General features: G+C 46.9%; 1 protein-coding gene across 3 annotated transcripts in view; it reads right to left on the bottom strand.

Annotated features, from left to right (window-relative positions):
• Ift140 (intraflagellar transport 140) overlaps positions 1–27114 on the bottom strand; it is a 79501-nt gene that overhangs the window by 47113 nt on the left and 5274 nt on the right. For all 3 annotated transcript variants that reach the window (XR_007106112.1, XM_047533709.1, XM_047533708.1), the window contains exons 3-17: positions 26123–26344; positions 23101–23222; positions 22834–22976; positions 20834–21009; positions 18918–19009; positions 18089–18195; positions 17552–17697; positions 15842–16045; positions 15411–15483; positions 14329–14420; positions 11705–11832; positions 9110–9227; positions 4366–4496; positions 1846–2014; positions 335–466 (exon numbers count right to left, since the gene is read on the bottom strand). Coding sequence is in view for 2 of the 3 variants with exons in the window: in XM_047533709.1 (XP_047389665.1) it covers positions 335–466; positions 1846–2014; positions 4366–4496; positions 9110–9227; positions 11705–11832; positions 14329–14420; positions 15411–15483; positions 15842–16045; positions 17552–17697; positions 18089–18195; positions 18918–19009; positions 20834–21009; positions 22834–22976; positions 23101–23222; positions 26123–26344 (2055 nt within the window). In the remaining variant the exon portion in view is untranslated. The remainder of the gene's footprint in view (positions 1–334; positions 467–1845; positions 2015–4365; positions 4497–9109; positions 9228–11704; positions 11833–14328; positions 14421–15410; positions 15484–15841; positions 16046–17551; positions 17698–18088; positions 18196–18917; positions 19010–20833; positions 21010–22833; positions 22977–23100; positions 23223–26122; positions 26345–27114) is intronic.

Below are 27114 nucleotides of genomic sequence, written 5' to 3'. Positions count from 1 at the left end.
AAAGAAAAGACAGAAAAGCTGAAAGGTAACATGCCTTTAGGGGAAAAGCCAAAAGAGAAAGTCATAGAGTCCTGACCTGAGTCACACCAAGGGCACAGTGCTCTCAGCATGACTTCTGACCATCCTAAGAGCAAAGTCACTTCTTGTAAATTTTCCCAGCTCGGCAGACCTCAGTGTGTACTGAATTTCATGTGGCAAATTACAGTAAATGGCTAAACTGGCTTAAGGAGAGGCAAAAGCAGGGAATCTGGAAGGCTAGCGTGCACCTCAGTGCCTGGAGATGCCTAGAAGAACCCTGCCAGCAGGGGAGGCAGAGAAGGCTGCAGCACCTCACCTTTATTGTGAAGTAATAATGGGGCACTTCCATCCCCACCAGGGCTTGGTAGGCAGGAGGCCGGGGGAAGCTCTCATACAGCAGGAAGCTATGCTCCTCGGAAACGAAGAAGGACAGAATCAAGACGTCCTCCTGGAGAGAAAGGACAACACTGTTTTTAATTTGAAAATATAATTTTCTATTTTCCTTCTCATCTCCATTTTCACTGCCAGGAAGTTCACATACCCAGAGAAAACAGGAGAGTCAACTCTTCTCCTCAGAGCATGTGGCCACTGTCTCCACCAGGGCTTCTCAACTGCTATCTGCCCCCTTTGGAAGGACCCAGCCCACCCAGGCTGTGACCACCAGAGTGACTCATCATTTCCACATGAGTTGGTGGCGTAAGCTCAAAAAGGCTCTTTGTTTTAAAAGTTATCCCCTTGGTATCTTTATTCTGATTTAAAAATCAACAATGGGCTGGGTGTGGAGGTTCATGCCCCCAGTGATATGGAGGCTGAGGCAAGAGGATACCTAATTTGAGGCTGGCTTGGGCAACTTAGTGAGTTTCTGGCTCCAGATTAAAAATAAAAACAGCTGGTGGGTGCGACTCAGTGGTAGAGCTTCCCTGGGTTCAATCCCTGGTACCAAAACAAACAAAAAACCCCAAAACAAAAACAAAACAAACAAAAAACAGAGGGAGAAGCTACCTCAACACATTTTACCAGTGTTTCAGGACCAAGGATAGTCTAAGAATCCTGGGGCACTGAACTGACTACAGACAGGCTTAGGCCCAATTCTCACTGTCCTGGTGAGGTATGTGCCTTTGGCATGGAGACAAGTCCTGACGTTTCAGGGTGGGCTGCCCTTTTCTTAATTATCCAAGAGCCCATATAGATTCCTCTGAGAATGAGGGGGGTTAGAGAGAGGCTCACAATGTCTGATGTCCTGCAAGACACGAGAATTGGACAGTCAGAGGGTCTCAGAGGGCCCCAGGGTACAACTCTGGTACTCTGGAGTGCATGTATGGAGGTGGGAGGCTCCGCAGAGGAAGCGGTTTAGGTGGTAATCTGCCTTGTCTGAAGGTGGTGGAATGTGGTGGAATAGGTGGAGCATAGCCATGCTATCTCAGGTCCAACTGCGGCCCTGGCTAACATCAGGGTTAGTTCACAGTAGGTGCTTCAACACAACGCAGCTCAGAGAGAGAATAACACAATAGCTGAGATAACAAGAGAACCTAGAAACAATGTTCAGAGTCAGACCAGACAGAAAGGGTAGAGGTAGCGAACGTATGAAGCCCACAGAGGAGAGAGGTGCCACACAGCACAGCTTTCCTACACTCGAGACGTGCGCTGTCAACCCAGAGAAATGGTTCTGAAGGGCAATGACGCCTTCAGGCAGTGGGACGCATGAGGCTCCACTCCACGTGGATCTCATTAGTAATTCTCCCACAAGCCAAGTCACAAAGACCTTGTGCTTGGCACATGGCCACCATGTGTGTCTATGCAGACACTATGTGGCAAAGTGGTAGGTACCGTGGGGCTGGTGCTGTCCTGGGTGAGGGGCTGCTTGTCTGTAGTCTGCAACTGGGGTCCCAACACCTCCTGCACGGCCTCACACACGAAAAGCCTGGGCTCGCTCTGATCCCAGAAATGACTCACGGGAACACAATTTGTCAGTCGTTCATCTGCAAAAATGTGGCTCCTAGAAGAGAAGGGAAGATCCATATCCAAATGAGAAGAGCGTTCCTGTTACCATGGCTCCACACCCACTTGTCCCAGTTCCCACCATCAGGCTGTGGTCTCCCTGTGCAGTGCTCAGCCTGGGGGCAGCTCTGTACCCCGTGTTGCCATGCATCCTATCAGAGCACACTCAAGAGTCTCAAACTGGCCCTGGTGAAGTGCAGTCTGAGGGATGCAGACATGACACTTGGGCTCTGGAGGTCCTGTGGAGGACACAGGACTCTTGCCAGAAGGCCCTTTTCCAGGACTAGTGGGATTGTGCCCCCTGCTAGGCAGCATAGATGCAGAGGTTCCTAAGTGCAGACCTGGGTTCAAGCCCTGGAGGTGACTGTTTGATGTTTCCTATTTCATCCTGGTCCCTTCTCATCTCTAAAATCCCATGTTTTATTGTCCCTAAACGCCATAAAGTACTGCAGGAAGAAAAAAAGTAACTGGCTTAAAGAATGGAAAAAGAGTTAAAAAGAGGGAAGGCACTTGAGTTGAGACAGTGACTCTCTCACCTGCTACCCCCAGAGGTACATGGTCAAGCCAGGAGAGGGGTGGGGTGGGGGCCTGCTGGCTCATCAGCCAAGGCTGGCTGTGCAGCAGGGCAGGACCCAGTCCTGCAGAAAAAGAACATTCTTCATGGAGACCCCTGGTACTAGAGCTGAAGCTGTTCCAGGGACCACATTGTTCTCGAGCACTGCAGATGTGATGGGCACAGTGTTTTGGATAGAGCATTTACTGAGTGCCCAGAGAGTGCCAGACACAGTGATTCAAAGGTTCCTTTGAAGTGACACTGGCCTGGAAAGGGATGAAGAATGAACAGAAAGAAGGCTGCCACCTCTGCAAGGAAAGTCAAGAACAGCAGATAGAGTGGGGAGAAAAGTGAGAACTCTAAAGATATTTTACAGGGAAAACTGGAGATTTGGGTCACAGACAGCAGAGATTAAAGAAGAGGTTAGTTCTGAAGTTTTAAATGTGGGTGGCCAAGAGGAGGGTGCTTTGGTCAGAACTGGACCTCTGGGAAGTGCGCTATGACTGTCTCTGAGGGGCAAGATGCTCAAGGGCATGTGCTCTGAAGCAGGAGAACTGGGGGTGGATTAGGAGTGTTAAACTGGAGGAGCAGCAGGAGTGCAAGGTGGACCATGCCAGGTCAAGGAGGGCTCCACAGAAGGGTCTGACGAGGCAGGTGCTCAAGAAAGGCAGGGGACACAGAGGCTAGACAAGAGAAGGTGTGCTGGAAAGGAGAGATCTGTTAAAACTAGCGAAAGTGGGGCTGAGGGTGTATTTCAGTAGTAGAGCACTTGTCTAGCATGTGCAAATCCTGGTTCTACCCTCAGCACAAGAAAAACACCAGAATGAAAATACCTACCCAAAATAGCAGAGCAGAACAAAGGATGTCAGAAGAAACACTGACCCACCACTCAGTTCTTTTGCTCTTCCAGGAGCCACTGGCCCATGCCTAAAGGTTCCCAAGTGATGGTTTTTTCTTTTCTTTTCTTTCTTTTGGTACTGGGGATTGAATCCAAGGGCATTTAACCCCTGAGTCACATCTCCAGCCCTTTTTATATTTTATTTTGAGACAGGATCTTGCTAAGTTGCTCAGGGTCCAAGTTGCTGAGGCTGGCCTTGAACCCTCAATTCTCCTGCCTCAGCCTTCCGGGCTGCTGGGATCACAGGCTGCGCCTGGCCCATGGCATACTTTCCTGTTGGCACTCACCTTGCTGCTTACGCACCTGCTCTGATGTTAGCTAGACTGCTGTACCACTGACAAGGGGCAGACTCAACCCCTGTGTCCTCTGCCATACAGCTTGTTTTCCTGCCTAACTTCATGCAGAATCAATGAGGGTGAAGGTGAATTATTCTAAGCACTTGAGGTCCTGAGAATGTTTTCTCAGTGGCAGAAAGAACTACACATCTATGATTTATTAACCTTTCGAAGAAAGACAAACACATTCTTCACAAAGACAGCACCCCCTCCCTCCTGCTGGAAACATCAACAGGTGTGAGGCTCACTCCTCCACCTTGTTCTGTGACTCCTAGGCCATCTCTACAGACCCTGTGGCCAGAGCCCCTCCAAAGTTCAAGTTTCTACTCAACTAACTCCAGAACCTTAGCTCTGGAGGACAGAAACCAAGGTCTTGAATCCTCCACAACTGCACAAGTTTCTGTTATTCATCTTGTTCTTACTACTAGTAAATGCTGTTGTGAAGTTTACTACTAGTAAACTTTGGAAGTTTGAAACATAACTTAGGAACAATCAGCCCAAAAGATAAGAAGTAGACAAATACTGTTTTCAATATTTAACAAAATCCCCAACCACAATCTTACTTGTTAGTCTCTTGCCCATTATAGGACAGTGCCTCTCTCTGATCAATCTGTCCAGCCTTGAAGTCGAAGACAATCACTGTGTCCATTTCGACATCATAGAAGCAAATTTTGGAATCGGGGCTATTGTCAGCCTGGGGAGAGAAGATGGGACAATTCAGGGACGTGCCTGACCAATGCTGCGTGGGCTGTGCTTTCAGAACTTACACTCGAATGCCAGCTTCCCTCTGTCCCACTGGGCAGTATCCAGGTGACCACTTGATGTCAGAGGACAGAAAACAAATTCTAAAAGACGGTTTAGCTGCTCTTGGCATGACTGGAGATATTTTCCTAGCTGAAGTTGATCAACCAAGGAAACCAGAAGGAATTTGGATTCTGATAGAGCAACACACAGAATAAAAATGAAATAAGCTTCACAAAATGGAGGCTGGAGCGGGGTGTTCCCAGCAACTCAGGAGGCTGAGGCAGGAAGATTGTAAGTTGAAGGCCAGCCTGGACAACCAAGTGAGACCCTCTCTTAAAATAAAAAACAAAAACAGGGATTTAGCTCAGTGGTAAACTCAGCCTGGATTCAATCCCCAGTACCACTTCACTCCCCCATCCCCCCCCAAAAAAAAAGAAAGAAAGAAGAAAAAAAAAGATGGAGAACAACTGGATATTTCCATTTCGTGGCTGGCAACACTAGGTGGTAAGTCCTGTCCACCATGAGGCCAAGAGTGGAAGCACCAGGAGGCTCACTGCACCCACCATGCTGAGCAAGAGCATATTGGCCATACTCAGCCCACTGACCAGTGGGGCTTGTGGAGCTTTCTAAAATGTCTGCTCCACTCACAAGTTCATGCCAGCACTCTTCATGAGAGCAGGAGGGGAGACATCAAGTGTGCATGGATGGATGCGTGGTTAACAAAATGTGGCCCACCCTTGGGATGGGGTTGTGGTTCAGTGGTAGAGCTTTTGCATAAAATGTGTGAGGCACTGGGTTCAATTCTGCACCGCATGTAAATAAATTAATTAAATAAAGGTCCATTGACAACTAGAAAAAATATTAAAAAAAAAAAATGTGGTCCACCCTACCAAGGGGTAGTGCTGGGCCACAAGGTCCACAGAACTGACACTGCTGCAATTGGAGGAGCCTTGGAAACACGCTCAGTGAAAGGCAGGCAGGCACAGAGGCTTCAAGTTTCCATATGTACAAAACGGCCAGAAGAGGCAGACGCAGACAGCACGCAGAACAGTGGTTGCTGGGCCAGACTACCTAATGGGCACGGCATTTTCTTTCTTTCTCTCTCTCTCAACTCTTTCTTTCTCCTACCCCGCCCCTCTTTCTTTCTGATGCTGGGGACTGAACTCCAGAGGTGCTTTACCAACTGAGCTACATCCCCAGCCCTTTTTATTGTAAGACAGGATCTTGCTAAGTTGCTGAGGCTGGCCTTAAACTCATGAGCTTCTGCTTCAGCCTCTCAAGTTGCTGGGATTATAGGCATGTGTGACCGTGTCAGCTACCATGGCATTTAGATGGATGAAGACATTTTAGAACTAGATAGAAGTGGTATCTGTACAACAACGTGAATGTACTAAGTGCCACTGAATTGTTCAATTTAAATTGCTAGTTTTGTTATATGAATCATACCTCAGCTTTTTAGAGACCCTCCATCTTGAACCATTGAGGAAAACTGTGGGCAAGCACTGACTCAAACCCCAGAAGCGTTAGCAGTGGCAGCCTTTCCTGAAGATCCTTCATGGACCAGTTCCTGAAAACTGCACCTGAATAGTGCCTTTCCTGTCAAGAGCACTTGTGAGTGCTATGGAAGTGGCAGGGCTCAGAGCAGATCCTGGCTTCCGCTCTGCACCAGCTGTCATGGATGGCACCCAGGCACAGCGGCCTCTCAGGGCTGGTTGTTCTCCAAGTGCTCCCACAGTTCCAGTCTCCCTGTTTTCCTTCAGCAGCCCTCTCCCACAAGCTCATGATGCCTCCGCCTCTTGTACTTCTCTCTCACATTCTTTCTTCCCTGGACCCAGCCAAGCTATCAAGGTAAGGACTGTGGGAGTGAATCTTGTTTCAGTATGTGCTGGGCTGGTCTTCAGATAAGGAACTCACATCAGAATCCTCAACTGCAGGATCAGGGAGCTGGGCATGGTAGCATACACCTGTGATCTCAGCAGTTTGGGACACTGAAGCAAGACGAATGCAAATTCAAGATCAGCCTCAGCAATTTGTTGAGGCTGTAAGCAATTTAATGAGACCCTGCTCCAGAGTTGAGGAGGGAGGAATACTAGCCCTGGGTTCAATCCTAGTACTAAGGAAAGAAAAAGAAAAAAGACAAGACCAGGGAACCAGCAGGTACAAAATGCAACAGATAATGTCACCATGTCACTAGTTCCATTAGTTTGTCATTTATTTCCTTTTTTAGACCCTTGCATAGGAAAGGGGCTGTGTGCATGTGCTGCCTTGACCTCAAAAAGAGAGGGAACCTGCTTGGCTCCAGCACCTCAGTCCTCACAGCATTCCTCTGCCACTGGCCTCTGGGTTATGCAGTTAGTTAATGCACATCATTCTCAAACAAAGCTCCTGCCAGTGGACGTGACTCAGATGCTAGGTCTGGGCTTTGCACACCCATGGAGCAGTGCTAGGGGAACACATGTCCAGAACTCAAGGTGACTGTGGGAAACTTTATTCCAGCAGGTATTAGAGCAATAAGTGGGACATGAGTACTTTAGAAAGGAAAAGCAAGGAAATGAATATTTGCCAAAAGTTTAGATAGAAGATGCTGTAGGTTTAAGAGACATGGAAGAAATCTCAAACTGGAACCATCAATAGGTTTGACTACATAGAAGCATCAGTTTCTCAAAATCTTCATAAATGCAATAAATAAAGTGTAAGTACTGAGAGGAAGGCATCTGCAATAGCACTCATGCTCACGCCATGGGCCTGGGGGGGCCCTCTCATCCTGCCTCCCTCTCTCCAGGACTACAAGGAAGACTGTGTCCTGGACACTGGTGGCCACCATGGGGGCCTGTGGGACTCAGGATGCCATCCTTCACTCCCAGCTCTGCTGTCCTAGTTAAGCTTGGTCTTTATACTCACTTCTTGTTTTTAAACGTTACATGGATAAACATTATTGATGGGATGCAGAGACAGCAAGGGTCAGTCCCTGCCTTGCCCTGCCCTCTTCTATCCCCCTGCCCCCAGGACCTCGGAGCTTCCTCTCTCTTAAGCATCTTTGAAACAGTACTACCTCCCTCAGCCTCTGCCCTCAACGTCATTCCTGCCCCTTTGGAGCAAGCAGTCTCTGTGCACTGTCCCCGCTTAGTACCATAGGCCTCTTTGGAGCTTCAAGGACTCCCAGTGATACTAGACTGGTACACATGGTCCCTGGCCTGTTTTTGTTTCCTGGCATGCACAACTCAGCACTGCCCAGTTGGGAAGATGGGACTGTCTACCGCCTCTGGGTTCCAAGCTGCTACCTTGTCCTCAGCAGCTCCCACCTACCTGGCCAAATCTGCTCATGTGGTTTTCTCAGGGCCCAGTTGGGTTCCTGGGGGCTAGCAGCATCTGCTTCATTTCCTCCTGAAGCATCTCCCTTGGGCACAAGCCAATGATTGCTCCTTTATCCTCATTTCCAGTCAGCTCTCTCTTTAAGATCTAAGTTTGCTGCCAGTAGATATGGAACTGCCCACATGCTGCCCCCAACTTGACACGCCCACCTTCCCTCCCTGCCCCCCCCCCCCACTGGACATGACTTCTATATTTGCCCCCAACTCAACAAGTCTACCTTCCCTGCCTCCGCAACCTGACATGCCCACCTTCCTCCCGAATGCTGTGTGGGTTGGAAACTGGGGAGGTGTCTCAATAGTACCTACCCTCTCAAACAGGACAAGAGATCATCAAGTCCAGTGGTTGCCACTCCCATTTCATGGCCAGTCCCTCAAGGACATCGGTGATGGGTGCCAAGGGAAGCTCTGTATCTGCCTTGCCTCTCTTACTCCACTGTTTAAAACCACCCTCTAGAAGAACACTCATTGCCGTGCCTCTCTCTGCACCAAGGTCAGTGCTGGTCAGGTGACCACACACCAGTCCTGCTGTTCATTTCACCACTGAGGCTGACCTCTGGTGAGAACACACTCTGTTGGTCAAGCTCTCACTTCTGATGGCTCCTACCTTGGTTCTACTCCACCTCCTCAAGCTTCTTGGTGCTCCACTTTCACAACCCACCTCCTCACAGTTGCCACAGTATGAAAACTCCTAGGTAACCACTGTCTGCTCACCCACAGGGGAGGCTGAGTCCTTGCATTTCAGTACCACCTCTATCTGCAGCACCCTGTCCAGTGCCTGCTCCACTGAAGGCAGCCAGCAATCAACTCTCAAATGAGCAAAGGAGCAAAGCGTGTGGAAGCAGACCCGCTCCACGTGGCTGCCAGAGCCCTTCTTCACACCACATCCTACTTCTCCAAGTAATTTACTTAAAGGCTCATCTGCAACAGTCCTTATTACCCCTTCTTGTGCCAAAGAGAACTTAGTTGTTAGGTGAGGAAAACAAGCAAAAAAGAAAAGGGGTGAAGGGCTCTCTGAGGAAATAACTGTTTCTGATGAAATAAGAAACAAAGAAAGGCAGGAAAAGACTGAAAGTGTGCAGGTGTGCAGGAAGAAATGGAGGGCGTGGGAAGATGGGACCATGTGGGAGAGGTTCCAGCAGACACCAAGACCCATGTGGCATGGTGGGGTCACCAGTAGGGATGTGCACCTCACCTTGCTGAGGAGGATACTGATCTTGTTCCCGCTGGCGTTGCATCTGAGAGAAGCGATGGCCCCCACCCCAGGGATCACTTCGGCCAGGTTTTTGCAGTTGCAGTGTGCCTTTGCCTCTCTGCAGGAGAGAAGGGAGAGTCCAGGACAAGTTGGAGGTCCCCGTCCTGCCCCATGGGCCTGAGCTTGTGGTGAATTCTGCTTGGCAACTCACTGCTCTTGCCCTGCTGCCATGTGCGCATGGCACAGGACAAGCTCAGAAAGCAGTGCACTTTGTTTTTGTGGTGCTGAGGATTGAACCCAGGGCCTTGTGTGTGCAAAGCAAGCACTCTACCAACTGAGCTATTTCCCCAGCCCTGCAGGGTACTTTTAAACCTCATCTGTTGGTTGTTTTTTTTTTTTTTTGAAATGGGGTCTCACTATGTTGTCTCCAGTGGCCTCAAACTTGAGATCCTCCTGACTCAGCATCTAAAGGAACTGGGATTACTGGTGTGTGCCAATGGACCTGGCTAAAACTGCATATAGTGCTATAAGCAAATACGAATCCATCTTCTCGGTGCCCCTCCTCTGCTCATACACAACAGCTCATAAAAATGCTGCTCTGCACCTTGTGCTTCCCCTTCACACAGGCCTTGGGGACCTCCTGTGGCATGATGGGTCAGCTTCCCTACAGTTGTCCTCTACCTTGTACAGGACTAGCTCCCGGCCAGAGGCCTTCAGTTATTTCTAGCTTGCTGCCAGTATCAACAGTACTAGGTATACAGTACAGCTCAAGCCTTTTTTCATTTTATTAACATTTACTCAGTTTCCCTAATGTCTTTTTGTCCCAGGAGTCCATTCTGGAGCCCATGTGATATTCATGTCTCCTCAGGCTCTCCTTGGTTGGGTTGTGATGAGCCTGCCAGTTGTGCAGTCCTGCTCAGGTGTCGGGTAGGGTGTCCCTCTACTGGGATCTCTATATTAGAGTGGTGTTATGGGCTTTGGGAGGAAGACCATAGAGGTGAGGTGCCTGCTCCTCATACCACATCCAGGGCACCTGCTGTCCTTTGGTGTGGACCTTGCGTGTTGGGTTTCTTCACTGTGAAGTGACTCCCTTTCTACACTGTGCTCTCTGGAAAGAACTGAGTGCAATCCATGCTAAAGGAGTGGGGAGAGACTATAGTATGGAAAATTTTTTAGTATGGAAAATTTGTCTCTTCTCCCCAGTTATGACTTACTTGGTCATTCATATCAGTATGGACTCGCATATTTTCTACCTTAATTCAATGCGCTGTTTTATTATTTTGTTGCTCAAATTGTTATAACTTTGGCTGTCAGGGCCCTTTCAATTGGTTCCTGTCTCTGATCCATGCCTGTCATTTTGTGAGGCTTTGTTTATTTTGTTTCTAGCAGTTCCTTGCTTCCGACAAAAGATGGTGCAACTCATTATTTTATTGGCCCAGTCCTAGAATCAGCTATTTCTCCACAGAGCCCTGGTTCCTTTGTTGGAGAAGGTGTTAGGAATCAAGATCTGGACCCTGGATAGGCTCGTTTCTACTGAGGCGTTGCTGCTTTTAGGCTCAGCCAGCTGACAGCACAGAAACATACCTGTATGCACCATTGAGTGCAGAGACATACCTACAGTTATCAGGTTAGGTGGTACCCACATCTGTATTAAGTAAGCCATGGGTTTATCCTGACATCTTCAGCCCTGAACCACCATCCTGTGGACCATTCGGGCTCCTGCTCACTTCCAGCAGAGAGAACCGGGTTCCTATCATCCACCACCCACTTATTTCACATTAGGTTCAGTTCCAGTCTATGTGAGCAACAGTAGACTTGTGAGTCCACAGAGGGAGAGGGCTCTCAAGCAGAGAGCAGTGTTCTGCACTCCTCCTGTCCTTGAGCTAGGGTCTTTGTGCACTTCCAGGCTCACTGGGGCAGCACCTTTGCCCACACCCTCCACTGAAGTAATTTCATACATTTGAACACAGCTGGACTATTTCATCACCTTTTCTATTCTGTCCTGGGATCTTCCAATGTTCCAATGATTTTTATTTTTTCCCTGTGCTAAGGTTCATACTTGTGCACCAAGTCCTATGGTTTTGACAAATAAAGCATCATGTACCCGTCACACAGGAATACTTCACACCAAAACAAGCCCATGCTTCACCTTCCCTTCTGTTGTGCCATCCCATGTGAAGATTAAGAATTCAGGCCAGACACACAGCGTATCAAAAAGTGAGGTGCAGCCAAGCATGGTGGCACACACCTGTAATCTCTGCATCTTGGGAGGCCAAGGCAGGAGGATCGCAAGTCCAAAGCCAGTCTCAGCAACTTAGTGAGACCCTGTCTCAAAATAAATAAAAAGGGCTGGGAATTATAAAATTATTAAAAAAAAAAAAAAAGTGAGGTGAAGGCCTGGGGGTGTATAGCTCAGTAGCAGTGGTAGAGTGCTTGCCTAACACACGTAAGGCCCTGGCACCACACACACACACACAAATGGCATGGTAATATCGAAATAGAACTTAAGATTTTTGGCATCTACCCCATTTTCTACTGACCACATTGTCTCCTAACTCTAAACATGTAATGCTTTCATTCAGAAAAAAACCGTACCTTCGGGAAAGATCAAAGCTTTTAAAGTGAGCAGAGTCTGTCCCTACAATCAGGAAAGTCCCACAGACGTCCAGGAGACACGGGTTCCCCTCTGCCTCAGAGAACAGCAGGAGTTGTTTGACAGTTCCCTAAGGAAAGGAGGAGAAGCTCAGGCAGGTGGCTCAGTCATAGCATTTCATTTGTTACTCAACACTACTCATGATTCACATGCCCAGCACTCTGCTCAATTTAGAGTTAGGGGTGAAAGATGGGGCCCCTTCCAAGAAAGTCCTGGTGCCCACAGCTAGAGTGGAGACAGACAGCAGCCAGGTCGACAAGCCCACAGGAGGAATCTCAGCTAAGAAGCACTCTGGGGGCATGCACAGGATGTGGAAAGTAGGCAGTGGAAGGGTGCATTCTATCTGTGGGTTGGTCAGGGGGCCCTGTCTGCAAATAGTGTGGGCTAAAGTCCCAAGGATACTTGTTACACTGTTGGTGTCATGTGCCTGATTACCCCAGGTGGGGAGGCTGGGAGAGGAAGGGAGCTCTACCAGGATGCTGATCGTATCCTGGGTACATTCCACTTGTGGAAATTTACTGAGCCAAACACAGAGCACAACACATCTACATCTCTATGTGTACCTCATACTTTAATCAAGGGTTTAAGAAATACAAGTCTTGCCAGGCACAGTGGCACACGCCTGTAATCCCTGCGGCTCAGGAGGCTGAGGCAGAAGGATAATGAGTTCAAATCCAACCTCAGCAATGGCGAGGCACTAAGCATAAGCAACTCAGGGAGATGCTATCTCTAAATAAATACAAAATAGGACTGGGGATGTGGTTCAGTGGTTGAGTGCCCCTGAGTTCAATCCCTGGAACCAAAGAATAACAAATAAATAAATAAGTAAGTAAATAAATTAATTAAAAAAATACAAGTCTTATCTCAGGTGATGTTTCAATGGAGGCAAGGACAGGAAGGCTAGCTAGTTGGAGAGCCCAGGGTGGCATTCCAGGGAAGGTGAGACACACTGAAGTAGAGCACGGGGTCAGTGTCCCAGATTCACACAGTGGGCAGGAGAGAGCAATGATGGTAGTCCCCTGCTCTGAGGGCGAGCAGTAGCCACATGGGCAGCATTACTGCAGGTCAAGTGAGGTCAGGTTTTACTCTAAGTGAAACAAAAGACTCTACGGGGTTTGGGGTTGGGAAATGATTTCACATCATTTATATTTTTAGAAATTCATTTTCACTGTCCCTGAATCTTGGAAAGTATGCCACAATCTTGTCTGAGCAGGCCTGGTGTTCTGAGGTGTGCCTTTAATATAGACAGACCCTGGTCCTGAGTCTCTCTCCCATTTCCCCCACCATGGTGGTTCTTATTTCTTCGGTTTTTTCTTTTTTTTTCCCCATTGGCACTTATCACTGCCTTGTTTATTTCTTGACCACCAACTAAAAATGACAACTCCATGAAAGGGGCCTACAGGAGCAGCAGGTGAGGTGCAAGGCTGTGGACGTGGCGGCCCTAAGGAATCACTGCGTTCTGAGAAAGAGTTCAGCACTGGGTGGAAATCACAGAGCTAAAACCAGGGCTTGGCTGAGGCTCTCCCATGTCACAGAATGTTGCTGCATGTAGTGAGCTGTACTGTGGCATCCCCACAAGGTCAAACCTGTGAACACGACCTTATTTGAGAAAAGGGTCTTTGCAGATGTGATTAAACCCAGGCTTCTGAAATAAGACCATTCTAGCTTAGGGTGGGCCATAAATCCAATGACAAGTTTTTTTTTTTTTTTTTTGTTTTTTTTTTTTTGGTGGGGGTACGGGGTTCTTAGGAACTGAAGTCAGGACCTCCTGCATGCTAAATACATGCTTTATCACTGAGCTATATCCCCAGGGAAAGAGTGCTTTATAAGATTCAGAAAAGAAGACATGGATGCAAGGGAGCAGGCCATATAAAGATGGGACAGAGTGAGGAATTCCACAAGCCAAGGAACACCAAAGATTGCTGCACCATGAGAAGCAGGAAGAGGCAGGAACAGATTTCCTCTCAGACCCAATCCCCTTCCCCCAAAGGAATCTGCCTTGATGACACCTGAATTTCAGACTTCTGGTGTTCAGAGCTGTGAGAGAATACATTTCAGTTTTTTTAAGCCACCCAGTTGTGGTAATTTATTTCAACAGCCACAGGAAGCTAACAGCATGTCAGTTCTGGGTTCCAATAGCATGTGTGGGATGCAGACAGGACAGGGGTGTCTGGCTCCACACTGCCAAAGAGGAACAAGACAGTGGGCCAGAGGCCTGTCACTCTGAAGACAATCTTCACTCCCATCTGGCCTCACCCTCAGACTAAGCAGATAATCATACCCTGAACCGATGGCCACTCAGTTTTTAGGAAGTAGTCTTAGCCCAGCAAGCGTTTCCTCCCACTTCCCTAGCCCTGTGCGCTCCAGGTCCAACAAGGCCTCACCCTGTCCTCGGATTTCAGAGGTCACGGCAGACATGGATGCAGCAGTTGTCTCAGGACCCATTTCTTCCCCACCCAGTAGGGAGACACAAAGAAAGCCAGACAAGGTCAACCTCAGGCTTGGGCTCTCGAAACAGCATCTGTCTTCATCACCACAGTCCACTTACTGAGCAGTGGCCACTTACCTGCCAGGTCCGAACCTGAACTCGGTTTGGCTCCACTGTATAAATGCTGTCCTCATGCATGGCAACCACTGGGGACTCACACAGGAAGGCCCCTGAAATCAAGGATGAGTGTCAGAAGAACAGCAGCCCACCGCCCCAGACTTCACAGAGCTGAAAAAAATCTCACATACAGATCCTAAGTGTCTCGGTCCTTATAACAGCTTCATGAGCAACATGTTACCTGAATCTTGCAGACGAGCAAAATGAGGCTCCAAAACAAAAAAGAAATGAAAAATGGAAACACAAAAAGATGAGGAAAAACTAAAACTAAAAAATAAAGGCTAGCAAAATAAATAAATAAAATATAAAAGGGGAAAAAAAGGAATTAAAAAAAAAAATGAGGCTCTGAGCACAGGAACCAACAGCTCCTAAGGAATGGGGCCTGCCATGAGGACCCAAAGTGGCCTTTTCTCCCAGCAGCTAAGCTCCGTGACAGCACCAATGTTCACGCAAGAACCTGGTTACGGCAGGTGGAACTCTGGAGGCTACATGTTCTAATCTGGTGCTAATAAGTTTCGTTTGGTACCTGCCAGGGAGGCAATGGTACCTGCAAGACTGGAAACACCTCAGTACCTGCTGTGTGGGGCACAATGAGGGTAAGGAGCTCATCCTCACCTTTCGGGAGTCCGCACAGGAAAGGGGAGAAGGCAAGTGAATTATCTGTGATAATGTGAAAAATGTCAGAGAGAATTTTAGGCAACAAAATGCTGGGGGAGACAAAAAATAGTGTAGGAAACACATGAAGCAGTGGGGTGAAGACCAGGGGGGAACTTCCCAGAGAGGCAGGAGACGATCACTTATAGGACAGCACAATTACAAGTCTCCTGTGAGTTAAGAGAGCCTGGAGGTCAGCGGGGTGAAGGAAAGAACGGTGCAGAAGGATGGCAGTCTGAGAGAGCACATCCTAATGGTCTGCAGCACTGGTTCTGGAAATGCAGGCACAAGTTTAAGAACTGACATGGGGTCTCCCCAGCCCCCATGTCAGCCCTGACCACATCCCTCTTATTAGGTGGTAGAATCCCTCTGTGGGTGAGGATTCCCACCTGCATTCCGTAACATGGCTCCAGAAGGCTCAAAGATCACCACCTGCTTTCCATTCCAGACAGCCACAGCATCCTGGAGAAACATGGGTATCCAAAAGCAAAGGTCAGGGGACAGAGGTGCTGATGATGCTGATGCTTCCAAAGCCTGTTCTGCTCCAATACTGAGTGCTGCCAGGCCGTCAGCCTAACATTAGATCACTGAATCCTCCACAGATATAGTTTAGGGCTGACTTCCATGTTATGGAAAATGCCCCCAAGTGTTTACTTTTTTCTGTATATGATGCACAGGGAGATTCAGGAAATAAGATAATCCAGGATGGAACTGAAAGTGGCCCAAACTGCCATCCAGGATCCTTGCTGTCCTGATTACCCCAACAACTCTTCTACACTGAGGACCCCTCATGACACTGTGGGTCAACCTCAGCAGTCACCTTGGTGGCGAACACTCCACTGATGTGCATGTCTGTGCGCAGGCTGTGTACTGTCCCCGTGGACAGGAAAGACACATTGACTGAGCTTGGGGAGACTTGAATGGCAGCCACTTGTTGATGGAAGTGTGATGACATGGCCTGCTCACTGAGGATTGCCACAGAGCTGACGTTGTTCACTGCCAGCAGGTTCTTCCTGGAGCCCCACTTCAGTCCCATGTTAGGATAAAAAGAACAGGTGTGTGAATGAAGCAGAGCTACACCCAGAGGAACATATAAATATTGCATACAAGGATCCATAAACCATTTTCCAAGAACTGTTTCTTATTCTTTAAAAAAAAATAAACATTTTTTCACAAGGCTTAAACATGTACTTTGTTGAGAAATTTCAAAGTACTAATATGCTGAGCAGTGAGTTAGTGGGTAGATATCTGTGTGACTATTCTAGCTAGTGTCTACTCTGGCAGGGCATCTTCTAGAAATTTGCTTTTCTGATTATAACATACAGATATTTATTTTCTATGAATGACAAGCATTTCACACAACTTACCTTTCCTCTGGTGATGTGAAATGTCAGTTTCCTAACTTCATATTCAACTTTCAAATCTATCTAAAATATTCAGTTTTCAACAAAAAATTAAGAACCACTAAAGAAAAAATAGTCACTCATACATGAGAAAAAGAGCCATGAGTGGTTCAGATGCAGGGCTTGGGGAAGTTTGCAAAGTAGCTGCTACGATACACTTGCTGCTGTGAGCCATGCCTGTGATGTGTAGGTAGGTGCAATGATGGCGTCTCAGCAAACAGGACACCAAGCTAGAGACGACGATTATAAAAAGAACCAAATGCCCACAAGAAATGAAAGAAATGCAGACATTCACAGCAGCACTACTTACAGCACCCCCAATGCCCAACAGCTGATGGAAAGCTAAGCTGGCCCGTCCGCACAGCACAGTACAACTCTGCACTAAAGGGAGGGAGCACCGATGCCTGCTTCAGAGCAGATGAACCTGGAAAGCAAGGTGCTCAGCAAAAGAAACTGGTAACAAAAGACCTCATGGTATATGATTCCACTTTTATGTACTGTCCCAAAGAGGCAAACCCAGATACAGAAAGTGGACTACTGCTCAGGTGTGGTGGCCATGCCTGTAATTCCAGCTGCTCAGGAGGCCAGTGCAGGAGGACTGTAAGTTCAAGGTCAGCCTGGGCAACTTAGTGGAACCTTATCTTGAAATAAAAATATTAAGGACTGAGACCCTGGATGTGATCTCTAGCACCACCGCCACAACCACCACCAAAAAAAAAAAAAAAAAAAAAGGTATCTTACTGGCTGCCTAGGGCTGGGAGAAGGGGACAGTGTACACGGGTCTCTCTTTGGGGTGATAAAATGATTTAAGATTCATTGTGATGCCTGTATAACTGTGAATACACTAAAAACCACTTGATTATGCCAATTATGCTTCAGTCAAGCTGTTTTTAACATATAGGCATATATGTACATAGAGACAGAAGGATGGATAAGTGAATAGATATAAATATAGGTCCACAATCTCCTTTCTGCAATTCTGAAATCCAAAAGATCTTTAAATTTTTTCTTGTTTTTGCTATTTTTATGTAGTTCATAAAACTCATAAAAGTAGGTTCAAAGCTGATTTCTTCCTCTACTTCTGTGCAGCAGAGAATGACTGCATTAAACCCCCCTGCAGAGCTTACCTTTATCTGTGTAATGCTTCCCTCAAGCTCAGTAGGGCTTTGAAGGGTCCACATGTCCTTGCCCTCCACCCCTCGGCTGCTCCAGGAGCCTGGCACTTTTCTCCACATGGCAACTCGTCCTTTATCAGTACCAGCTGCCAGAAGACCTACAGGTGAAAATAAGGTGAATGCTAACTGAGAAGAACAGGAATGGCACAGAGCTCCCTTCCAACCCTCTCCTCCGAGGCGTCAGCCTCCCAGACTGTTTGCTCCGACACTGGTGAGCACTCAGAAGGCATGGACCAAATGTTGCCCTGGCTCACCTCCCATCCCTTCTGTGTGCATGCACACTCCCAGTGCTGTCTCACAGGGCTCGGGAGGGAACATGTCATGCAGTCAGCTTGTCACTTAATGATCCTTGACTGATGATAGTCAACCAACTGATGCCAGTTAGGACTGATTTACTATTCTGTAAAGAGCCCCCTGAGTTTTACCATAATTAGGTCGCAACCTGAGCGTCACGTTGGAAGCTGTTCTATTTCTTCCAGGAAGCCTCACCTTTGGCTTTACAGTAACACACACAATTTATATTCTCTCCTTTTTCAAAGCCAAACTTCTCCTCTGGACTCAGTATGTAATTCTCTCCTCGTTCCAAGTCCCAAAATCTACAATGGAAATAAGACAGCCCATGGAGGGGCCTTGTTAGTGGCTTCTGCCTCTGCTTTGAGGGCTGCAGAACACTTAAGATCAGGAAAGAGATACACTCTTCAGACTCCTGGTACAGAGAGCTAATGTTACTTTTAGGACTATCTTACATCCTGTTTATGATTAAAGAGAGCAATTGCTTAGCATATTAGCTCACAAAGAACACAGAACCCCAACTATAAGTAGCAACATTAGCGAGGTCCTAAACATCATTTTGTGTTAAAGTGGCAAGACAAAGGAGACCAAAAATGCCTAATTCCATTTATGCCAAGCTTAAAGAAATAAGACAGGGCTGAGGCAGGAGGACTGCTTGAGCCTAGGAGTTGAAGATCAGCCTGGTCCACAGAGTGAGACCCTGTCTCAACAAAACAAAACAATTAGTGATGCCCTGAGCAACTTACCAAGATCCTGTCTCAAAATAAAAAATAAAAAAGGGCTAGGGATGTGGCTCAGTGGTTAAGCACCCCTGGGTTCAAACAAACAAAAAAACAAAATAATAATACTCAGGCAGCAGCAGACACTGGGAACTGCAGGAGAACAGTGTGGGCTGGTGGGACTCCTGGGGCCACCATGGCATGTGCATTTTTTTTTATGTATGTTACTCCCCAGGAAAAGTCCACTTAAAAGAGTCTGTTCCTGAGAGAATTTTCCAGAAGTGTGCACTGAAAAGACGAGCTCTCACCTGAGGACTGCTTCCCCTGTGGCTGTCACGAGAAGGCTGCCCTCGATCAAAGCAATGTCTGCTTGGCGACCTCTTTTCCCGCTTAGCTTTACCTGTACAAGAAAAAAGCAACCTGAGAAAAGCACATGGATCCTGCAAGACCCTATTAGGCTGGAACCTGGTCTTCAGTGATTTCATGGAGATTCACTCAGTGGAGGAATCACAGGGCAAATGATGAAAACTGAGAGGTATCTTTGGTTTTCAGTATGGATAGGCTGAAGCAAACAATGACTCATCTGTGAAATGATGGCCACCTAAAGCATGCTGCGTGGCAGCAATCTCTTAAGAGTGATTATCAAGTTGAGCTGGGTGCTCCCTGCTCACTCTCAACCTCACCTTCCCAGCAGGTCGTACCATCCCCATTTTGCAGAGGACAAACTTGTTCATGGACTGCCAGCCAGTTCAGTAGCTGAGCAGGGTACCTGAAGCCAGGTGCTAGAGTGAACTGTCTTTCCCTGAAGTTTCTGTGTTGGAACCCCAAACACCAATGTGACTCTATCTGTAGACAAAGCCTTTAGGAAGCAGTTAAGGCTGGATGCCTAGGGGTGGGTAGAGACCCACCCTGATCTGATGGGACTGTGGTGCTCATCCCCACCTCCAATGTGCTCTCTGCTCTGCCTTGCTTCTGTGTGAAGGCAAAGTAAGACAGGGCTGTCTGTAAGCCAGGAAAACAACCCTCACCAGGACACAAGTTGACTGGAGTCTTGATCTGGAACCCAGAACTGGCCTAGAGTATGAAATGAGAAGTATCTGATATTGAGCCATACAGTTTGTGGCCCCAACTGACTCCAGATCCATATGATTCAGTGGCCATGTTCTCAGCTGCTATTACAGCATGACCAAACTCAGGCTAACTTACAAAATAATTAACTCTGTGATCTACGGAATATGTCTAAAGTTCAGCATTATCCATGGAGGATGAATTTCTAGTCTAAGTCAACGAGCCACCTGGAGGATGATGGCAGCATCCTCCTCAGTGAGCTGCACGTGGTGGATGAGCAACCTCACACAGAAGCACATGGCAGCTGCAGGGATGGCTTCTAGAGCCCACACCATGCTCTGTCCTTCATGGACATCTTGGTGTCTTTCAGGAATCACATAAAAACACCCCTACCCAACAAAGTAACACACACACAAATTGGGTACAACAACGTCCATGTAGGCAAACCATAGACATGAAAGACTGGTATAGAGCATGGTCCACATACACCAGGTCATGGTGATCTGGTTTTTCAGACATCGAGTGAGTTTCCTCAAAGCTCTTTTTCTGGAATGGCTGGAAAATGGGGACAATATCCCAGGTCCCACCTAACTGTTGTGGAAGATGAATGAGATGCTACAAGGTGGGTGGTATTATTCTTTGTCATACCTGAAGGCCACGGGCTGTGGGCTCGGCACAGTAGCCACACTGTAATCCCAGTGGCTCAGGAGGCTGAGGCAGGAGGATTGCAAGTTCAAAGCCAGACTCAGCAACTTAGCAAGGTTCTAAGCAACTTAGAGAGATCCTGTCTCTAAATAAAATATATAAAAGGGTTGGGATATAGCTCAGTGGTTAAGTGCCCCTGGGTTCAATACCTAGTACCAAAAAACAGCAACAACAACAAAAAAAACCCCAAAACAAACAAACAAAAAAACAAAAAAAACCCAAAAAACAAAAAAGGGAGTCCAACAACTATCCTCACATATGCCCAGAGACACTGGAAAATCTTCCATTTCCTTCACCTATGTGCAGACTGTCCTATGATAAAAAGTGACTCTAAATAGCTAGGTTAGCTGCTCTGGAACCAAGATAGGGCAAAATAGGCAAAAGAATCCAGCCCCTAGCTCTTTAGCATGGCTGGCAGTGAGGTACCCCTGGATGCCACTCTGCCACCTACCTTCATCACCTCTTCAGCTTCGCCCTCAGGTGTTACCCTGAACAGGAACAACAGAAGGTTCTCTGTGACCACTGCCAGTGCCTCTCTCTTCTCAATGTAGAACAGCATCTGGATGGAGCTGTCTGTGGATGCCACCTGTGTGGTCTTGCCCTTCTCATCCACGTACTGAACTGTCCCTAGAGACAGAGGTGGGTCACTATACTGGGACTTCTGGTGTGTCTGTTTCCATGACATTCATGAGTCGTCATTTCTTTCTACTTAAGAACATTTTCAAAATAAAACAACTTCATTATAAGAATTTAAAATTAAGTATTTGCATATAATCTTGGGGCTACCATCTCAGAAATAGTCTCTATTCCACTGGTTCAGATCTGCCTTGAGCTGGACTGTCAATCTTCTTTCACCACTTTCTTGGGGTATTTTAGCATCTGCATTGCTGACCTGTCTGATTCTGTGGGATTCTAAATCTTTTTTCAACTTCGTCCACTACAGGTGCACTTGCATCCTCTAAACCGAGGCCCTAAACAATGACCCTCTCCCCTGTCCTTCCAGGACTGCACTGCTGATGTGCTGTCTGCTGTCTTGCTGGGCACTAGTCTTATCCTCCTCAACTCCTTCTGTCAGTTGTACCACAGTGCCCCCTTTTCCCCACCTGGACTTCCCTTGCTCTGGCCCTGCCCTGGCCTCTGCTCCAATACTGACCAGCATATTCATGGGTCTCCTTTTTTCCTTCTTGGACATCTGAGCTTGGTGGGAGACGACCCTTGAGAGTCTCAGGATTCTCTGGTTCATTATTGCTGAGAGTTTTCTCACTCTCTTGGTTTCTTAGCTCACTCTAAATAGATAACTTGAGTTCTCATTGAATTGAAGAGTTCAAGGTTATGTAGGCTAATGGTAACAATAACTAGTATTTGATAGTCACATGTGTGGTAGGCTTGATTTTAAGGACTTTTACAGGTAATCATGAGGTAAAAATTAATATAATCACAATCTGCCATAAAGGGAGGTTGAGGTACATGGAATAATAGCTCCTGGTAGACAGATAGGAATCTGCACCCCTCCGGAGATCGGCTCCTCCACAGCTCTGCACGCTTCCTCTTCCAAGTGACCAGCATCTTTCCCTGGATGTGCCTGGTCCCACACCCCACTTCTAGGCTCTCCTTCCTGAGGGGCCCTCACCCTCATGCCCCACTTAGGTGACCCCTTTCTGCCATCCACTGTATGCCCACCTGGATGTCCCCTCCAAGACTTCCTCAATTTTTCCTCTCCATCAGCTCTGTCTCTACCTTCTAAGTTTACAAACCCCACAGCTCTGTCCACAGCCACCTGCTCTCTATTCACATCATGGTTAGGCTATCTGGGAAATCAATAGTAACAGATTCCCTCCACCTCAAGTCAGCCACCCCGTGCAGCTCTCATCTCCTGCGCCTCCTCCAACAACAGAGGCACAGTGCAGCCTGGTGTGACTCTCGAACTCCTTCCCCTTCAGGTTTCAGTCTTGGCTGGGATGGCTGTATCCCTGCCTACACTGAGCAGGAGCTGCACTGGAATCAACAGATGGTGCTTAATGCTGACCACTCATGAGGGCTGGCTGTGGCTGCCAGACGGAATCAAAGCCCAGCCCTATTCTGCTTAGGCCTCACCCCCAGGTCCTAGCAAGTACCTGGCATATGGTAGGTGCTTGGTAACTATGCAGACTGCATAACAGAGTTTTTCAAAATCACAAAGAAGTCTTTTCAAAACCAATGCTTCTGGTGTTGTGCAGTGTGGAACTGTTGATTAAAAGCTTCTGTATGAAAACCCTTCAATGCAAATTAAGCTTGTCTCATCCCTGTCAGAGCAGAGCAGTGTTCTCAGAGAGTCAACTGGTGCAATACAGCGCCCCAAGAGGGGTGTGCCCAGCTTTCATTATTTCACCCCAAAGTACCACCATCAGTTTAAAATCCTTGTGGAACACCCCTAAAACATTGAATCCTAGAATCACAACTGCAGTTCCTCACCATCCATCAGACTGACAAAGAACGATAGGCCCTCTTGAGACCCTATCTTCAAGAAACTTCCGAAGCCGCTCTTCCTCCAGTTAAACATGTCCAAGGCTTTCTCATCACCACTCACTGCTGCCTTTGCCAACTGAACCAGGTCCCTGAAGGCAAATACAGGATAGGGTGGTCAGGAATCCTGGAGTAACAGGGTGCTCGGGGTCAGGAGTCCCACACTCACCCAGGATGAATATGCATGCCTAGGTCAGGTGGGAGCCTCACACTTACTCGCCAGGTGGGGGGAGCCGGAAGATGCAGTGCGTGAGGTGCTTTCCATACTCGTGCTTCAGCAGGGGCGTGCCCTGTACTCGACCCCTTTGATCCAACCTCCAGAGGAGCAGGACACCAAGCTGCAAAAGGCCAATAGCATGTGTGCAGGAAACATGTCGTGCAGAGTGATCGGCTGAAGGCAAGTGGCAGAGCAGAACACAGGCAAATTCCTTATCCAAAGAAATCACCAAACTACCACATGAGCTCCATAAAAATTTCAAACTATTCAAAAGTGTTTAAAGAAGCAGAAAATTTTCTCTGCACCCTCTCCCAACTCACTCTCTAAAATCTACCAACTGGTACATGTTCAGTTTTTACAACAAACAATTTTGGAGTTGACTGAGTTATTGAAAGATGACACAATGTAGAAAATCCCAACACCCAGACTCCCCTATTACTAGTACAGCCCATTTCTCAGAATTAACAAATACACACCATTATGCTGCTATTAACTAAAGCCCATGCTTTAGATTTCCCCAGCTTTCCCAAACTTTTTTTTTTTTTTTTTTTTTTTTTAGCCCGCCTGGGATCCCATCATGTTCAGTCCTCACACCTCCTCTGGGTTTCTCAGATGTTCCTTGCTAGCTGATGACCCTGCTGCTCAGCTATGGCATAGGATGCCCCTCCACTGGAATTTGTCTGATGTTTCCCTATGACTAGATGGGGGCTGTGGGTTTAGGGGAGTGCCCTCATATCACATAGTCAACATGGCTCATTGCCATGGGAGCTAACCTCAGCAGCCTGGGGGAGCTAGTATCCACAGTGGAGTGACCTGCCTTCCTTTCCTGTGCTGTTTGGAAATAAGGCACCTTGTGTAGCCCTTGCTAAAGGAGTGGGAAGCCATGCTTTGCCTTCTCAAGGGCAGGGTACACAAATCATTTGGGATTCTTCAACATGGGATTTGTTTCTGTTCTACCACTTATTTACTCAATCACAAATCTATATCAGCATGAACTCAAGGGTATTTTACTACTTTGCTTATTTTGTTGTTCTAACTGTTCTAGATATAACCCCCAGGAGCTTTTCCAGTTGGCTCACAGGAGTCCCTTTGATGTGTCCCTATCATGGAGGGTTTTGCAAGCACTTCTTGACTTTCCAGCGCTCCAAGATTCCAAGATTCTCTAGGCTCATTTTCCCATCCCAGCACTGGAATTAGTCATTTCTCCAAGAAGCCCTCGCTCCTTTTATTAGAGATCGGCATTAGAAACCAAGATCTGCCATAAAGAATGATAAAATTATGGCATTTGCAGGCAAATGGATGAAATTGGAGAATATCATGCTAAGTGAGATAAGCCAATCTCAAAAAACTAAAGGACGAATGATCTCACTGATAAGCGGATGATGACATATAATGGGGGGGTGGGAGGGGTTAGCGTTAGGGTTAGGGTTAGGTTTAGAGTTAGGGTTAAGGAGGGGGGCAAGAACTGAGGAAGGAAGGACTGTATAGAGGGAAAAGAGGGGTGGGGGGGGGAGGAAAAAAAACAACAGAATGAATCAAACATTACCCTATGTAAATTTATGATTACACAAATGGTATGCCTTGACTCCATGTACAAACAGAGAAACAACATGTATCCCATTTGTTTACAATAAAAAAAAAAAAAAGAAAAAAAGAAACCAAGATCTGGGTGTGAGGTGTGCTATATTGTTCAATTTTGAAGTTATCAAATATCGGATCAATATCACAGGCAGGTGCTAGAGAAGTCAAAGTGTGGGAGGAGATGACTATCCAAATTAGTCCAGGAGGGTGGGGTGACTGGGGGATGTGAGTTAAGCTCTGTTGAATGGAGGTACATTTCCCAAGGGTTCTCCCAGTTCAAGACAAGTAGACATTTCAACAGGTGCAAACTCTTCTTCCCACCTTCCTTTCAATCAGCACTGACTCTAATATCCCCAAATGCTGGCTGACATCACCTTTATTGTAGAAAGGACAGGATTTTCAAATCAAGTCAGCTTTAAAAGCAAATTATACTCTGCAAGATCTAAAACAGCATGAGTATACAAATAATATGAATAATACATATTATCAAAGTGATTATTCTTGACTCTGACAGTTTTATGAAGGATAAAAATTCACTGGTTTTGTTTATAATGCTTGCACAGTAACAAAACATCACAGGCAAGGAGAGAAAACAAAAACGCACCTTCTCCTATGCCCAGCTCCGTCTAGGCAGGAGCTCTACAGAAGCCTGGTGCATCACATGCGGCCTCTTCCGAGATGCTCATCTGCTCTGTTCTTCATGCAATTTTCCCATAACTGACTTCACATTCCTTTCTCTCATGCTCTATTTTTGTGGTCCAATGGACTAAACCCAGAGACTTGTGAATGCTGGGCAAGTGCTCTATCACTGAGCTACATCCATGGCCCTTTTTAAATTTTGAGACAGGGTGATGCTAAGTTGCCCAGGCTGGCCTTGAATTTATGATCCTCTTGCCTCCGCCTCTTGAGTGTCGGGGATTACAGGCATGTAGCACTGTACTTGGCTAGAGACCTTTATCAGTACATTAATCTTCTGGCTGACAGTCTGACCAGGTTCCTAAACATGATTAGACACATAGCATTTTGGATTTCTAGGCTGCAGCTTTGGGAAAAAAATTGTTGCATGCCAACAGTTGGAGCACCTGTAACTAAGCTACATGAGCAGGACTAGGGGGGACTCTTGTATAACTGAGGAGCACGTCATTGGAAATGGGTGACTCTTGGGTATCATAAAAACGGCAGTATCTGGGGCATTCGCTCCATCTCTATGAATGCAATTTTCTAGCAAAGTTCATTTAAAATGTTACAGACATACCTTTGCCATAGAATGGGATCTTAGAATGAAAATTTCAAGCCTTGCTTCAAATATAAAACAAAAACTGCAATTACATCCAACTAGATCAGCTGAACTTAGGGACTCATATTTCAAATAATTTGATCTTCGCTCTCCTTCGGCATGTCTGTAAGTGTGGTGGGGGATGTAGACAATGGTGCACTTACCCTGTCCCCAGACACCAGGCAGCTCCCACTGGTGCTCCACCTGAGAATGGTGATGTCGACAGTGTGTGTTGGGGGCACTGCGTGCTGCTCCTTGTCCTGCTTGTTAAACACAGTCACTTCTCCAGTTTCCCAGCCAATAGCCAGAACTGGTCGTGTTGGGTGCCAGCACAGGGAAGTGACCTGGAAGGATCTCTCAATGTGTGTGTCCGGCACATGCTCACCCTATGTTGGAGAAGAGGTAAAATTCCATATTGTGGATGGTGACAGTTACTTCAGGAATTTATGCCTGATTCATGGCAATGACAAGAGTTGAAAGATCTGAACAGTTAAGGAAATGTTGCCTTGCCTTTGGCTGAGCTACCCCAGCAGAAGGTAACCACCACTGTGACACAATGGTGAGCTAATCAAGGAGTGTGGGCCCCATACAGCTGCTGCCTGATGCCAGCAAGCACTCCCTGGAGTGGGCAATACTGGGTTCCAACAAAATTACCTCGATAAACTGGCAGGTCAGTGGGCAAAAGCTGTTGCCTCAAGATTCTCAAGCAAGTTTCAGACACAGGTGCTTGAGAGGTCAAGACTGCTTTGGGAATGGTACTAGCAGCTATGTGCCATGTTTACACTCATTCTACCAAGAGTACAGTGGTTCTCCAAAGATTCTGTGACATGTTATGTCACTGCTCTGACAGCTAATGGAATGTGTATCTTATATACTCTTGTTTTCTGATTTTTGTCATGGTCCAAAAAATCTTTCTTTTGAAATCCTAAAATTTTTCTTGTGTCACTTGGAAACACAAGAAATATATATATATATATATTTATAATAAATAAATAAATAAATATATATATATTTTTGCAGTGCTGGTGATTGAACCTAGGGTCTTGGGATTGACAGGCAAGCACTCTACCAACTGAGCTATATCCCCAGCCCCACAAGAAGTATACTTTGTGAACTAGTTTTATAATAATATATTATGAATTTTCTAAATTAACAA

This window comes from Sciurus carolinensis, chromosome 18 (genome assembly GCF_902686445.1).
Source record: "Sciurus carolinensis chromosome 18, mSciCar1.2, whole genome shotgun sequence".
Taxonomy (NCBI): Eukaryota; Metazoa; Chordata; class Mammalia; order Rodentia; family Sciuridae; genus Sciurus; species Sciurus carolinensis.
This window is presented reverse-complemented; position numbering and strand designations above follow the sequence as displayed.